The 15,692-nt window shown below is 44.5% G+C and overlaps 1 protein-coding gene across 1 annotated transcript in view; it reads right to left on the bottom strand.

Annotated features, from left to right (window-relative positions):
- Positions 1–1,667: 1,667 nt before the first annotated feature.
- ARHGEF10 (Rho guanine nucleotide exchange factor 10) overlaps positions 1,668–15,692 on the bottom strand; it is a 212,574-nt gene continuing 198,549 nt past the window's right edge. The window contains exon 29 of the mRNA XM_040349804.1: positions 1,668–2,959. Within this exon, the coding sequence (XP_040205738.1) occupies positions 2,430–2,959 (530 nt within the window). The 3' untranslated portion in view covers positions 1,668–2,429. The remainder of the gene's footprint in view (positions 2,960–15,692) is intronic.

The following is a 15,692-nucleotide window of genomic DNA, read 5'->3' as shown; positions in this document are numbered from 1 at the left end:
CCCAGCAGCACCTCTGTTATGTTTTCCGCCTATCACGGACGTCTTCTCATCTCGTCCGAGGTTGAGAAGGCATCTGTGATAGGAGGAACAAAGAACAGAGGCGCTGCTGGGAAGATTTTTGTTCCTCCTATCACAGAACACTCTGCAGTGAAGGCGCGGCTTTGAAATCATTCAGGCTCGCGATCGCAGCATGTTAGACTGTCAGCGCTGGGGAAAAAAAGTGAGTACTGAGACTGTACCCGGCGTATAAGACGACCCCCGACTTTGGATGCATGTTTTTGCATCCAGAAAGTCGTCTTATACGCCGGAAAATACGGTAAACCAAGGAACCTGGACCTCCACTCGAGCATGTAACCTGAAAAATTGGGACAGAAAAAAATGCTTTAAGCGGAAAATCGCTAAAATCATAACAAAACAACTGGAGGACAAAAGACACAGAGGGTGGCAAGAACGCAGAAACATACCTCTGTAAGCACAGATGGTTAACTAAGCGCATCAGGTGGCATGCATGGTGACGCAGTCCCCTACAACGGGCTAGTACCTATCAACAGAGATGGACATGTGGGGTCACCCAAAGTTCAACTCAGATATGATTTCCATAATTTGCACACAATTGTGTGGAAAAGAATATATATATACCTAAAATATTAGGGAGCAGATGGAAGAGGGAAGGAAGTTCATCTGAGACCTCGTTATCGGGCTCAGAGCTGCACCCGCCTAATAAGTGTGCAAATTATGGAAATCATATCCGAGTTGAATTTTGGGTGACCCCACATGTGTGTATATATATATATATATATGAAAATTAATCCATCCTGATGTACTGACAGCCCAAAAATGCTAGGACAGTACAAATATCACCCCAATGACCCCTTTTTGGAAAGTAGACAGTCCAATGCATTTAGTAAGAGGCATGGCAAGTTTTTTGAAGTTTTAATTTTTTGTCACAATCTTTTTGAAAATAAATAAAATAAAAACAGTTTTCACAATTCTTTTTCCTACATGCTGTCGCCAGAGCAGTACAGCATTATCACATAACTGGTGTGGTGGTGATCAGGAACACTGACTAGTGACAATATGTTGCATACTGTGACCAGAGCAATACAGTGTTCTGATAGTAACACTTTACTACCATGGGGAGGTGATCATGATTTTTCTTACTATGATTACTTATAACAGTAAATATCACTGTTATAAACAACCATTTTTTTCAGAATGAAATCTATTCATTGTGTGCTATTGTGATTAGCTGTGAATGACCACAGCTAATCACATGGAACAGATGGGCTGCGATTGGCCCTGTCTGTACCATGTCATAGCTGTTACCAATCACAGAGATCATCACAATAGTACACAATGAATGGCATGAATGGAAGCCATACAATCAGTACAATTGTTACGTAATGTGCTGTGATTGGTCACAGCAATCACATGGTACTGGCAACGGCCCAGTACACCGATTTGTCATCTGCTGTGTCCGGTGACGTCCACCCAGGACAGGAGACCTACCGCCCAGCCTATAGACAAACAGCAGTTAAAAAAGTTATTTACCCTCTTCCTCGCAGAATGCCTCTACAATGTATCTCTTTCTCTTCACAGTCATTTTGAGGCAAATTATCATAGCAAATCCCTAAAAACTATCCATTTCACAGAAGAGACCAAACCAATTTTTGTTTCCAGATTTCTTTACTTAGGTACAGTTTTATATTTTCTTTCATGTATAACATGCCTTGAAACCATCATATGGCAGTTTAAGTATACAGAATTTCAAATAGCCTGGACATATTAGTTGTGACTTCCCAGCATACACATATACACAAATGCAGCTGAAAAACACACAATTTGCATGTGCACATATTACAACATATATACTGTAGTGGTAAAGTTATTGTACATGATAACTGGCAGTCATTGTGCAATGAACAACATAAGACACTAGAATGATATTCATGGACTGAAGAAATTCCCAAAGAGAAGGCAGTTTGCCTTGCATCAAGTCCTCTAAGGATACACATGGCTTATCACATTCCAATATGTTTCATATTATTTGTATATTCATTCATATTTGCCTTTCACTTTACCTGCAAAGAAAAGACAGCACGCTCTATAGCTCATCATGCCAGTCAAAGCAAAAAAGCAGCTAATGGATGTTAGCTATATCAGAAAGGGAAGACAGGGAAATGCTCAATGGTATTCAGTGTTATGCATAGGCAGCAGCATATATTTCTCCTGGACCATGATGAGAAAAGGTGCGTGATCAAGATGTAGCAGTTTCATTTAGTACCATCCCTGTGTTTTCAGTTTCATAGGGCCTTTTTCTCAACAGATCACATTGGATTTACTGTATATGACAAGACAAGGCTTGAACAACAATGTAGTGGAATACATTACAGACAAAAGGCACAAATTCATTTTATTCCCGCAGGTCGTTAAATGTTTAACAGTGGGATCTGCCAAACCATAGCAGAAGAAACCGGCTCTTCCTGTCGCTGTGGCTTGAGCTTCTTGTTTACTCTTCGGTGACCCAGTCCACCAGAGATTACCAAGACGGAGTCTGCCTTCAACTTCCCAGCTCGCTGTCTTTTGCTATGTTGTGGTGGCATGCTGGGGTCACTTAGAAGATCATAAAGAGTGCAATCATCCTTCCCCACGTCACATGAATTTGATCCATGAGACAATGTGAGAGAGCCTGATGAAGAGGACAAGTCACTTCTTTGTGCAATGGACCCCATGGAGCCCCTAAGCCAAATGGCGTTGTCATTGTTATTGTTGGCAGTAGCTGCATTTCCCTCCTCATTTTGCTGTACATGGGCACCACGAGGGTCCTCTGATTTTAGTTCAATATTTGAAGTTTGGCTACATCTGCTCGGTGTCCGTTTATGTTTTTTGTTCACAGCAGTTGCCATGACAAGGAATTTGACTGCACCATTGTGTGCATGGTAAGACACCATTCCTCGTCCTAAAAAAGAAAACATACAAGGTCATAAGGGATGAGATTATGCTTATTTGTGATTTGATTTGATTAAAGGGTAACTCCACTTTCATTGGAAAAAAATTAGCAAACAGAAAAAAATAATATTTAGCTTATACAATTGCGATTCAAGTCATATTGGATTTGAATGTCAATAAAAAATTACCTTTCCTTTTCCATCTGCAGTGCTGCCATTTTCTGTAAAAATGCAATGCAATATGGCAGCCTGAAGGGTTTTTGTACACAGATGGTATACAGAACGCCCCCTGAAAAATAGGATTTTATGCTCACCGTAAAATCTCTTTCTCTGAGTTCATGGACGGACACAGCCTTAATCTTGACTTAGTGGGTATTAACCTTCCTTTAGGAGTTGACTAGGCAGAAACTTATATATAAAAGGTTAAGTTATCATACACCCTATAGCCCCGCCCAGGGGGTTGACCCTCTGGGTATAACCCCTCTCTCTGCATCTCGCAGATCAGTTCATCAAAAACTAGTACAAACATAAAAAGTAGGGGAGGGTGCTGTGTCCGTCCATGAACTCAGAGAAAGATTTTACGGTGAGCATAAAATCCTATTTTCTCTTTCGTTCATGGACGGACACAGCCTTAATCTTGACTTAGTGGGACGTCCCGAAGCAGTGTGAAAAATGAGGGGTGGGAACAGCAAAAAATTAAACTTCACTCCAAAACAACAGAGCTCCTCCACTGAGGAGTTGCAACTCTAAACAGCCGCCTGCAAAAAAGCCGAAAGAAGCATCCGAAGATGCACTCACATCAAATTTGGTTAAAGTGTGAGCGGACGATCAAGTTGCCGCCTTACACACCTGGGAAACAGACGCTTGATGTTGGAAAGCCCAGGAGACACCTATTGCCCTGGTCGAATGCGCCGTGATAGGAAAGGGGGGCGCCCAACCCCTTATGGCGTAAGCCAGAATTACTGTCTGTCGGATCCACCTAGAGATGGTGGCCGATGAGACCGCTAGGCCCTTCTTGGGCCCAGCCACTGAAACAAACATTGAGTCTGACCTCCGGAACGGAGCAGTGGCAGCTAAATATACTCTCAGGGCGAGGACAACGTCAAAGGAATGCAACGGGTTAGGACACAAGGATGGAAGTACAATGTCCTCATTGAGATGGAAGGCCGAGACGACCTAAGGTAGAAAAGATGGCTGCGGACGCAGCACCACCTTATCCTTGTGGAAAATTAGGTAGGGAGCCCTACATGATAAGGTGGCCAGCTCAGAGACTGTCTGACTGATGTGACCGCCACCAAGAAGACCACCTTTTGAGAAAGTGTCAATACGGGAATCTCCGTGATCTCTTCAAACGGAGCCTTCTGAAGCACCGAGAGAACCAGGTTTAAGCCCCACAGAGGTAGTGGAGGACGGACCAGAGGGGCCACATGTCGGACCCCCTGTACACAAGTTCTCACTAGAGAGTGAGTCGCCAGGGGTCAGTGAAAGAAAACAGCCAGGGCAGAGATCTGTTCCTTAACCGTGCTTAAGGCAAGTCTTTGGTCCACCCCGCTCTGTAGGAACAGCAGTATCCTGGACACAAAATAAGTCAGTGGATTCCACCTCATCTCTTCGCAAAGTGCTAAGTAAGCCCACCAGGTGCGATAGTAAATCCTCCTAGAGGATAACTTCCTAGCCCTTCTCATGGTAGAAATGACTGAATCCGATAGGCCCCGGTCCCTTAGTACCTGACTTTCAATGGCCATGCCGTTAAAGCCAGCGACTGTAAAGTAGGATGCAGTATGGGACCTTGTGACAACAGGTCATTTCTCTGCGGTAGACGCCAAGGGACGTCTGCTACTAGCCGCACTATCCGGGGCGATTAGGATCATTGGAATCCCTTCTGCCTCTACTCTGCGAAGTAGAAGAGGCAGGAGCTTTAGAGGAGGGAAGGCATAGATTAGCCGATACTGACTCCACGGCGCCACTAACGCATCTGTGGCGTCTGCCCATGGGTCCTTCGACCTGGCCACAAACCTCAATACCTTCCGATTGAGTCGAGACGCCAGGAGATCTATGTCTGGCGTGCCCCATCTCTGGCAAAGGAGCTGAAACACCTCCGGGTGCAGAGACCATTCTCCTTGGTTCAACGACTGGCAAATCAGGTAGTCTGCCTGCCAGTTTTCCACACCCGGAATGTATATGGCCGACAGTGCCGGTATGCTCCTTTCTGCCCACCTTAGAATGTGCGCGGCTTCTGACGCTGCAGCCGAGCGTCTTGTTCCTCCTTGATGGATGACATATGCCACCGCCGAGGAGTTGTCCGACTGGATCCTGACTGGACGCCCCTGTAGTCTCTGAGACCATGCGGCGAGGCACAGCCTGATCGCCCGAAGTTCCAGGACATTGATCGGCAGGTAGGAATCCTCCGGGGACCAGCGACCCTGGGTCGACTGGACCCCCCAGACTCCCCCCCACCCGATAAGGCTGGCATCTGTCGTGATGACTGTCCAGTGATAAGGAAGGAACGACTTCCCGGACAGAAGTGCAGATGAGGTCAGCCACCAAACCAGGGAGGCCCTGACCAGGTGGCTCACCCGGATCTGATAATCCAGGGATGATGGGCACTTGTCCCATCTGGACAGAATTTCCTTCTGCAATACTCGCGTGTGAGATTGCGCATATGGTACCACCACAAAGGAGGCCACCATGAGGCCCAGGACTCGCAGGCATGCAAAAACTGAGTGACGACCATTTCTGGGACGTCAACTGCCGCACTGCAGTCCGAAGGGTCTGCAATTTTTCCACAGGGAAGAACACGCTTGCCTCTGAGGAGTCCAGGATCAATCCCAGATACACTAGGCGTTGAGTCGGTATCATTACTGATTTCTGAATGTTCAGAAGCCACCCAAAATGTCTGAGGGTCTGACATTTTATAGACACGCTCTCCTCTAATTCTGAGGCTGAAGGAGCCCTCAGAAGCAGGTCGTCCAAGTAGCCCACGATAACGATGCCACGTTGTCTTAGTAGGGCTAGAATTGGGGCAAGCACCTTGGTGAAGACCCTTGGTGCCGATGCCAGGCCAAAGGGGAGAGCCACAAACTGATAGTGGTCTTCCCCGACCGCAAAGTGCAGAAGTTTCTGATGCTTTGTGTATATGGGGACATGTAGATAGGCATGTCCTGATGTCCAAGGATGCCAGAAAGTCCCCCGGCTGGAGGGTAGTAACGACAGAGCGGATTGATGCCATCTGGAATCCTTGTACCTTTACAAAGCAATTGAGGGCCCTGAGGTCCAGGATAGGACGAACGCCCTCCTTCTTTGGTACAATGAACAGATTGGAGTAAAATCCCTGAAACCAATCCTGTACTGGGACAGGAATAACCACCCTGCGTTCCAGCAGGTCTTGAACTGCCCCATCTAGGGCTTCCCGATGAGCCGGTAGTAGCTGGAGGTTGGAGGGAAAAAATCTGTTTGGTGGGCAAGATAGGAGCTCTATCTTGTACCCTGATGAGGGTAACCCGAGATGTCCACCGGTTTGCGAATTCAAAGACGTCCCCCCACCTTCATGCGGCCGTGGTCTTGTTAATGGGATTGTTGGGTTTGCGAAACCAGGGACGTCTGTCCCTGAGCAGGCGTTTTATTGGCCTGTGGTTTTCTTCCCGCAGCACTGGGCGGGCGAAAAAAAATGCTTGGTGCGGTAAAGAAGGGCCCCTGTCGCCGACGTGGCTCCTTTCCCTTATAGGTCTGTGGGGGCAAGGTGCCCTTACCTCCTGTGGCATCCTTAATAATGTCATCCAGGCAAGCTCCAAAGAGTCTATCGCCTTTAAAGGGCAGGTCCATTAGGGCCTTCTTGGAAGCCTGGTCCGCCGAAGAATTCTTCAACCACAAAAGACGGCGTAACAACACAGCCTGAGCAGAGGCTCCGGCCAGCAGAGGAAGTGTCCAAGGCTGATTCACACACAAATTTTAGGCCCTGTACCAGTTGTTCCGCTAGGGCTACCTTGTGGGTGGAAGCGTGATGTGTTTGTAACCCATTAAGCAGTAACTTTACCCACTCTGCGAGTGTCTGGGACACCAGCGCCCCAACTATGGTTGGGCATACCGCTGAACCTACTACAGTATATAGGTTTTGGGATATCGACTCTGCCTTCTTGTCCGCCGGGTCCTTGAAGGCAGGAGCCCCCTCCACCGGAAGGGTGGTAAGCTTGTTTAGTCTGGACACAGGAGGGTCCACTATGGGGGGCGAGGTCCATTTCTTTAAGAAACTCTCCTCCAGTGGGTAACGTACCACTAGGTTTTTAGGTACAAAAAAGTTTTTTTTTGTGGTCTGTCCCATTCCTTGTATAAAAGTTTGTCTAAATAAGACACACAAGGAAACACTTTAGCAGTGCGGGTCGCCTTACGGAACCCAAAGGGGACCGGCGCTTCTGTTGCTTCTACAGACCCCTCTATTTTTAGGGTATCTCGCACTGCGGTGATAAGGGTCATTCACCAGAGCCTTCTCGCTAGCTGACCTGGGTCCTGAGTCATCCTCACTGTCTGGCCGCTCTAGGTCTGCACCGTCAGATACCTCAGAGTCAGGGTCCTGAATGGTAGCTAGACCTGGCTCCGTATCTGAGTTGTCCTCAGAAGATGGCGGGGGCGCTTTCTAGCCCCCGTTCTTCCACGCGCTGATTCCACCTTGGCAATGAAGGCATCTAGGATTGCCGACATAGCATCCACCGATACATCGGGTACAGGGGCATCAATTGCCAGCTCAGGTGTTTCAGGGAAAGAAACGTCTGTTTCTGACGCCATGCTACCCACACACTTGACACAGGGATTCCAAGCAAGGTGGACAACTCACCCTCCTGGGCGCACCATGCAGGCCGCTGAGCGGCCGGGTGACGCGGTACAGCCCCCCTTGGGCGCCAGCGCTGGGCGGCTACAAGAAAATGGCCGCCGTAGTGCATATAGACCCCAGAAGTATGGCCGCCGAGCTCTGAGTAGAGGCCAACAGTGGCTACAAGAAAAGGGCTGCCAGGTATACAAACAATCCAGCATGGTCACAGAAAAAATGGTCGCCAGACACACAGCAGCAGAATCTCTTATGCAGCTCTTTACATTGAATGAGGGAAGCAGCAGCTGACAACATGGACACAAGTAAGCAATATCTATGCACTTATACTTTATATTGGTTCTCAGGTGGAGCTCCCCAGAGCAACCCCCACCTCAGCAGTCTAGGGAGGAGGGAAGGGGAAGGAGGGGAGAAGGGAAATATAGAGCCCTTTACTCACCTCTCCAGGGATGCCCAGCTCTGTTTTCTTGCCGAAGCAAGGTAGTAGTACTTACCCTCCTGTGGTTTTATGCTGGAGCATCCTGGACAGTGCATCTTCCGCATGGTAACGGAGATGACTGTCGGCCAGGCTACTGCGACTCAGCCCTGTAGACCGGTCTTTATGCAAGCCCTGGAGCGCATAGCTCACTGGCCACCCGTAGAGCGACATGCATGTCGTGGACAACCCAGCGCGCAGTTACGGACGGCACACGCTCGATGGCCGAAACTGGAAAGAATACAAGGATCTAGGATCCAGCCTGTCGCCCAGTTGGCAGTTGATCGAAGATCGCAGGAAAAAAAAAATCCAGAATTTTAAACAGCCTTCAAGCCATGGGCCTGAAGGGAGCCATGTCTTCTCCTGAAACTAGGCAGAAAAAAACTGATCTGCAAGATGCAGAGAGAGGGGTTATACCCAGAGGGCCCGCCCCCTGGGCGGGGCTATAGGCTGTATGATAAGTTAACCTTTTATATATAAGTTTCTGCCTAGTCAACTCCTAAAGGAAGGCTAATACCCACTAAGTCAAGATTAAGGCTGTGTCCATCCATGAACGAAAAAGAAATGTAATTTTCTACTTGAGTGATTGGCTTACTGATTTTCCCAGAAGTCTGCACTAAGATACAAGTCAGATTTTTGGCATCTCCAGCAACAAAAATTAAATTTTTAGTGATGTTCCTAAAGGAAAATCTAATCTAAAAGGGATGCACACCATGCCAATTTTCTCACTAGCACCCTGCAGGTGCAACAGCTAATTGATAATTATAAAAACACTCCCATATAAATTCACATGGACAGACAGCCATTCCTTCAGAACAACAAAAGGTAGGAATCTGCACGAAAGTTTATTAAAATTCTTGCAATGTACATAGATCACCCAGAGAGGAATTTTTTAGGTTTCTATAATGGCAGAGATACATTTACTGCAAATCATAAAAGTTTTTTTTGGCCTTAAAATTGGCCTTAAAAAGCTGTAAATATCATGCATGCATCGATCAGCTATTCTTATGCATTTTATATAAACCTAAACATTCTGAATAATTCCTTTTGCATATTCAAACGCTTTTATAGATATAGGGGCAGATTCACGTACCTGCACTTAATTTTCCGCCGGGCGCAGCGTATCTAAGATACACTACGCCGCCGTAACTTTTTTTTTTCGAATCCTCAAAGAATTAAGTAAGTAAGTTACGGCGGCGTAGTGTATCTTTGGCGGCGTAAGGGTGCGGGATTCAAATTGATGCAATAGGGGCGTGTTTTATGTAAATACGTCGTGACCCGACGTAAACAACGTTTTTTTTTAACTGCGCATGCGCCGTCCGTGGGGGTATCCCAGTGCGCATGCTCGAAATTAACCCGGAACAAGCCAATGCTTCTGACGGTGACGTCATTCTACGCAAATCCCTTTTCGCGAACGACTTACGCAAACAATGTAAAAAAAAATAGTTTCTACGCGGGAAGGACGGCCATACTTAACATTGAGTACGCCTCATAACAGCAGCTTTAACTATACGGCAGAAAAAGCCGAATGCAAACTACGTAAAAAATTGCGATGACCGCTCGTACGTTCGTGGATCGCCGTAACTAGCTAATTTGCATACTCAACGCGGAATTCGACGGAAACGCCACCTAGCGGCCGCCGAAAATTTGCAGCTTAGATCCGACTGCGTACTAAGACGTACGCCTGTCGGATCTAGCCGAGATGCCGTCGTATCTTGTTTTGAGGATACAAAACAAAAATACGACGTGCAAAATTTGAAATTACGCGGCGTAACAAGAGATACGCCGGCGTAATAGCTTTGTGGATCTGCCCCATAGTATACAATGTTGGCTTCATGTTAATATACAGGTGAAACTCGAAAAATTAGAATTTCGTGCAAAAGTTCATTTATTTCACTAAGCTGAAATTAATATATATGATAGGCTCGTTACATGCAAAGCAACATAGTTCAAGCCGTGATTTGTCATAATTGTGACGGATTATGGCTTACAGCTCATGAAAACCCCAAATCCACAATCTCAGAAAATTTGAATATTGGGAAAAGGTGCAATATTCTAGGCTCAAAGTATCCTACTCTAATCAGCTAATTAAGCCATAACACCTGAAAGGGTTCCTGAGCCTTTAAATGGTCTATCAGTTTGGTTCAGTAGGAATCACAATCATGGCAAAGACTGCTGACCTGACAGTTGTGCAGAAAACCATCATTGACACCCTCTATAAGGAGGGAAAGCCTCAAAAGGTAATTGCAAAAGAAGTTGGATGTTCCCAAAGTGCTGTATCAAAGCACATTAATAGAAAGTTATGTGTAAGGGAAAAGTGTGGAAGAAAAAGGTGCACAAGCAGCAGGGATGACCGCAGCCTGGAGAGGATTGTTAGGAAAAGGTCATTCAAAAGTGTTGGGGACGTTGAATTTGGGTATAGAGGGATTCTCCAAACACGTTAGGACTGTAGTCACCCATATCTTATTGGTCGCTAGGTCACTGATCACTAGGAATTGGAAATCAAGCAAGGTCCTTAATGTCTCGGAAGTTCTCGACATTGCCAAACCCAATTACACTTTTGAGGCTATGCTGGCATACAGAGAGGGGAGGAGTGTTAAATTCAATAAACAGTGGCAGTCCTGGACAGTATGGTTTGACTCAAAGTAAATTTCAAATTGTCTTCACATTGGTAATGACTATGTAATGATATGCATAAGGCAACTGTATTTGTATGATTAAGTTTTAAAAATTCCTCACAGCTACCCATCCCATTCCTTCCTTCCTTGTTCCTTCCTCTCTTTTCTCTAATCCCTATACGCTATCTTTCTATTTATTTCTACCCACCCAGTCTACAATCTTCTGTAATTTTAGGCTATCTTATGCCGCCTGCTGGCGGAGCACTCGGTGCCTCCGCAGTATTAGTGCCTCAGACTCTTATGGATGAGCTCAACATGTGTTAATGGTGTGTATTTAGGTCCTTTGACTCGCCTAACGGTGACCACGGTCTCCTCATGTACACTGGGTTGTGTTGTGTTATGTTTGCTAACTTTGTACTATGGTTAATACTCTGTACCATGAAAATTCTCAATAAAAACTATTTGGAAAAAAAAAAAAAGTGTTGGGGAGTGGAGTGGACTGAGGCTGGAGTTAGTGCATCAAGAGCCACCACACACAGACGGATCCTGGACATGGGCTTCAAATTTCGTATTCCTCTTGTCAAGCCACTCCTGAACATCAAACGCCAGAAGCGTCTTACCTGGGCTAAAGAAAAACAGACCTGGTCGGTTACTCAGTGGTCCAAAGTCCTCTTTTCTGATGAGAGCAAATTTTGCATCTCATTTGGAAACCAAGTACCCAGAGTATGGAGGGAGAATGGGGAGGCACAAACTGCAAGATGCTTGAAGTCCAGTGTGAAGTTTCCACAGTCTGTGTGGATTTGGGGAGCCATGTCATCTGCTGGTGTTGGTCCACTGTGCTTCATTAAATCTGGGGTCAACGCAGCTGTTTACCAGGAGATTTTGGAGGACTTCATGCTTCCTTCCACAGATGAGCTCTATGAAGATGCTGACTTTATTTTCCAGCAGGACTTAGTACCTGCCTACACTGCCAAAAGCACCAAAACCTGGTTCAATGTCCGTGGGTTTACGGTGCTTGATTGGCCAGAAAACTCGCCTGACCTAAACCCCATAGAGAATCTATGGGGCATTGCCAAGAGAAAGATGAGAGACATGAGACCGAGCAATGTAGAAGATCTGAAGGCCACTATTGAAGCATCCTGGCCTTCCATAACACCTCAGCAGTGCCACAGGCTGATAGCTTCCATGCCACAGTGCATTGAGGCAGTAATTGCTGCAAAAGAGGCCTAAACCAAGTACTGAGTACATATGCATGCTTATACTTTTCAGAGGTCCGATATTGTTCTATGTACAATCCTTGTTTTATTGATTGCATGTAATATTCAAATTTTCTGAGATTGTGGATTTGGGGTTTTCATGAGCTGTAAGCTATAATCATCACAACTATGACAAATCACAGCTTGAACTATCGTGCTTTGCATGTAATGAGTCTATCTCATATGTTAGTTTCACCTTCTAAGTTGCATTAGTGAAATAAATGAACTTTTGCACGATATTCAAATTTTTCGAGTTTCACCTGTATTTATCAATGTGTATTAATATTTTGAAAACCTTTCAAGATCAAGTTAGAAAAATGTGTCAATGTTGGGGGAAAGTTGTGTGAATTTTGTGTGAAAACATTTAAATACCCTATACTGCCTTTTTGAGGTAAAACGATATTATTCCCATTCAGAGTAACAGGGTTCCTGGATAGAGTCTCCTCTGCTACTGGTACTTTTTATTTTTAAGGAATTACTAGGGAAGTTAACCACTTTCTTACTGGGCACATATACCCCCCTTCCTGCCCAGGCAAAATTTCAGCTTTAAGAAGTGCGTCGCTTTAAATCAAAATTGCGCGGTCGTGCGACGTGCCTCCCAAACAAAATTGACATCCTTTTTTTCCCCACAAATAGAGCTTTCTTTTGGTGGTATTTGATCACCTCTGCAGTGTTTATTTTTTGCGCTATAAACAAAAAAAGAGCGTACATTTAAAAAAAAAAAAACACAATATTTTTTACTTTTTGCTATAATAAATATCTAATTAAAAAAAAAAAAAACTATTTTTTTTCCAATTTAGGCCGATATGTATTCTACATATTTTTGGTAAAAAAAAATATAAAAAAAACGCAATAAGCGTATAGTGATTGGTTTGCGCAAAAGTTATAGTGGCTACAAAATAGGGGATAGAATTCTGACATTTTTTTTTTTTTTTTTACTAGCAATACATTGATCTGTGAATTTTGTCAGGACGGTTACATCGGACACTTTTGACACATTGGGACCATTCACATTAATACAGCGAACAGTGCTATAAAAACGCACTGATTACTGTATAAATGTGACTGGCAGGGAAGGGGTTAACACTAGGGGGCGAGGAAGGGGTTAAATGTGGATCCTGGGAGTGATTCTTACTGTGGGGGGAGGGTACTGACTGGGGGAGGTGACCGATGCTGTGTCCCTATGTACAAGGGACACAGCATCAGTCTCCTCTCCCTGACAGGATGTGGAGCTCTGTGTTTACACACAGAGCTACACGTCCCTGCTCTAAAACTGGCGATCGCGGGTACCCGGCGGACATCGCGGCCGCCAGGCACACGCATCGGCATTGCGGTGATGCGCCGGGTGCGCGCCCGCCCCCCAGTGGCCGGAGGACCCAAAGCCGTAAAAAGACGGCCTCCCGGATTTATAGAGCCACCTGAGGCCGTCTTTTTACTATGGCCCCGGACTGAAGTAGTTAAGGTCAGGTGCACTTTTTTTTTTGGGACACATTAGAAAATGTTTAAATGTTTTTGGCATGTACAGCTGAAGAGATTTCTCTTCACTCTCCGAGAACAGGAAGAGGAAATCTCTTTTATATAAAGGGAAATTTCCACTTAGGGTAAATCTCTCTAGTGAGCATACAGACAGCAATGTCATTTTTACCATACAATACAAAAAAAAATGTTTTGGGTAGAAATACACTTTTAGGACACTATAGAGCTTATTTTGTGCTCTTTGTCATTTAAACTGGAGTTAAAAATAAGATGCTTAAAAAGACAAATTTATCAAAAAAAATAAAAGCAGCTTGACTGAGCTGAAATAGAGAAAAACAAAACAATGACATGGTGTTAAACTAGCAAGATCATCAGGTTTGTGATGTTCTGAGCAGCAAGAAAAATAAAGAATTTAGCAAGAGAGTGCATGAACTTGCCAGGGTTATCTGCTAGCTGCTCTCAAGATAAACAATGAGCCTGTTTCAGAGCTTCACAATCAAAAATCAATGTTTGGTATAGATGTGTGAATTAATCAGTATTCACAGAACCCGCCTACTAATGACACCATCCACTCTACTTTATTTTATCAATTTAAATAGAAGTGTACTCAAATCTTCCCTTTTTTATGTTTTGGATGGAGAAAGTAAGAGTTAGAAATTTTTATTGCCGTCTGTACCCCTGTTGGGGAGAAATCTCCCCTCTCCCCTATATATTTTACTTGCGTCACATAGGAAAGAAGTGAGGGGAAATGAAAAGTCATCAATGAAAAACACAGTGAAGTGGACAAGGGTTAGAACAGTATTTCTAGAAGCATGACCCCATCCATTGTCTTTCTGGTCATGGAAACATGGCCCCGCTCTCTGCAATAACATGAGACCTGCCTTTGGAAACATCTCAACACTCTGGTACCTAGACTACAGCTTCTCGCTAGTGGTGTGTCATTTCTATGGTGTGCAGCATCTCGCCTCTCTGGACCTGGCAACATGACAAGGCTTAGGGCTCTTGTAAACTTGTAAAGTTACCACATTTCATTTAAATAGAAGTTTAACTTGTATAGAAGGATAGAGGGTTCCTGTTAACATTTGAAAGGACAGAGAGCTTGATTATGAAATTGTAGATCATATTTTAGTACACTGAGGTCAGTTCACTAAAATAATTGATCTGATTGCATGTTGTAAGGTATTTCACTTGACACATTGGGGTTTGGATTTACCAAAATCTGGTAAATATATATATATATATATATATATATATATATATATATATATATAATCCCTTTAACATTGCCTAAGTATTGGGAGAATAAAGGAGAAACAGTTCACATTAATTAGGTATTCGCAGAACCTGTATTGAGAAAACAAAGTCTAAAATTGGTTGGTTGTTGAATTGTTTTGATGCAACTTTTATAAGTCAGCTCCTAGGGCAGAGGTAGGCAACCTGCGGCCCTCCAGCTATTGCAGAACTTCCAAGTCCCATCATGCCTCTGGGAGTAATTGTAACTGCCAATTCTGCAACGCCTCATGGGAAATGTAGTTCCCCAACAGCTGGAGTGCCCCAGATTGCCTACCCCTGTCCTAGGGGTACTCTTTTACCTATTATTGCAAGCAATCTGACCACATGTAGAAAAACATGTAGTGTACAGGATGAAGAGTGACTGACAGTTGGGAAGCTAATGCATCAGATATACAGATTCATTTAAAGGCTTCAACTTTTCAATATTACATATCACCAACATTTTTAGTCATTGACTCTGAAAAAGTATGCAGGTCAGGAGCTTTGACCTCACGGTATTAAATTGTATTTCATTACATTTTAAATATTTCAAAAAAACAAGAAGAAAACAATTCTGAAATATCCAAAAATAAATACTGTACGGAAACAAAGGAAGCTGTTAGAATAAACAATTTCGAATAGAAAACCTAATATTCCATTATTATGCCATTTTCCTTTAACCACTTAAGACCTGGACCAATATGCAGGTAAAGGACCAGGCCCCTTTTTGCGATTCGGCGCCACTTTAACTGACAATTGCGCGGTCGTGCAATGTGGCTCCCAAACAAAAATTGGTGTCCTTTTTCCCCCCCAAATAGAGCTTTCTTT

This window comes from Rana temporaria, chromosome 4 (assembly GCF_905171775.1).
Source record: "Rana temporaria chromosome 4, aRanTem1.1, whole genome shotgun sequence".
Classification (NCBI taxonomy): domain Eukaryota; kingdom Metazoa; phylum Chordata; class Amphibia; order Anura; family Ranidae; genus Rana; species Rana temporaria.
This window is presented reverse-complemented; position numbering and strand designations above follow the sequence as displayed.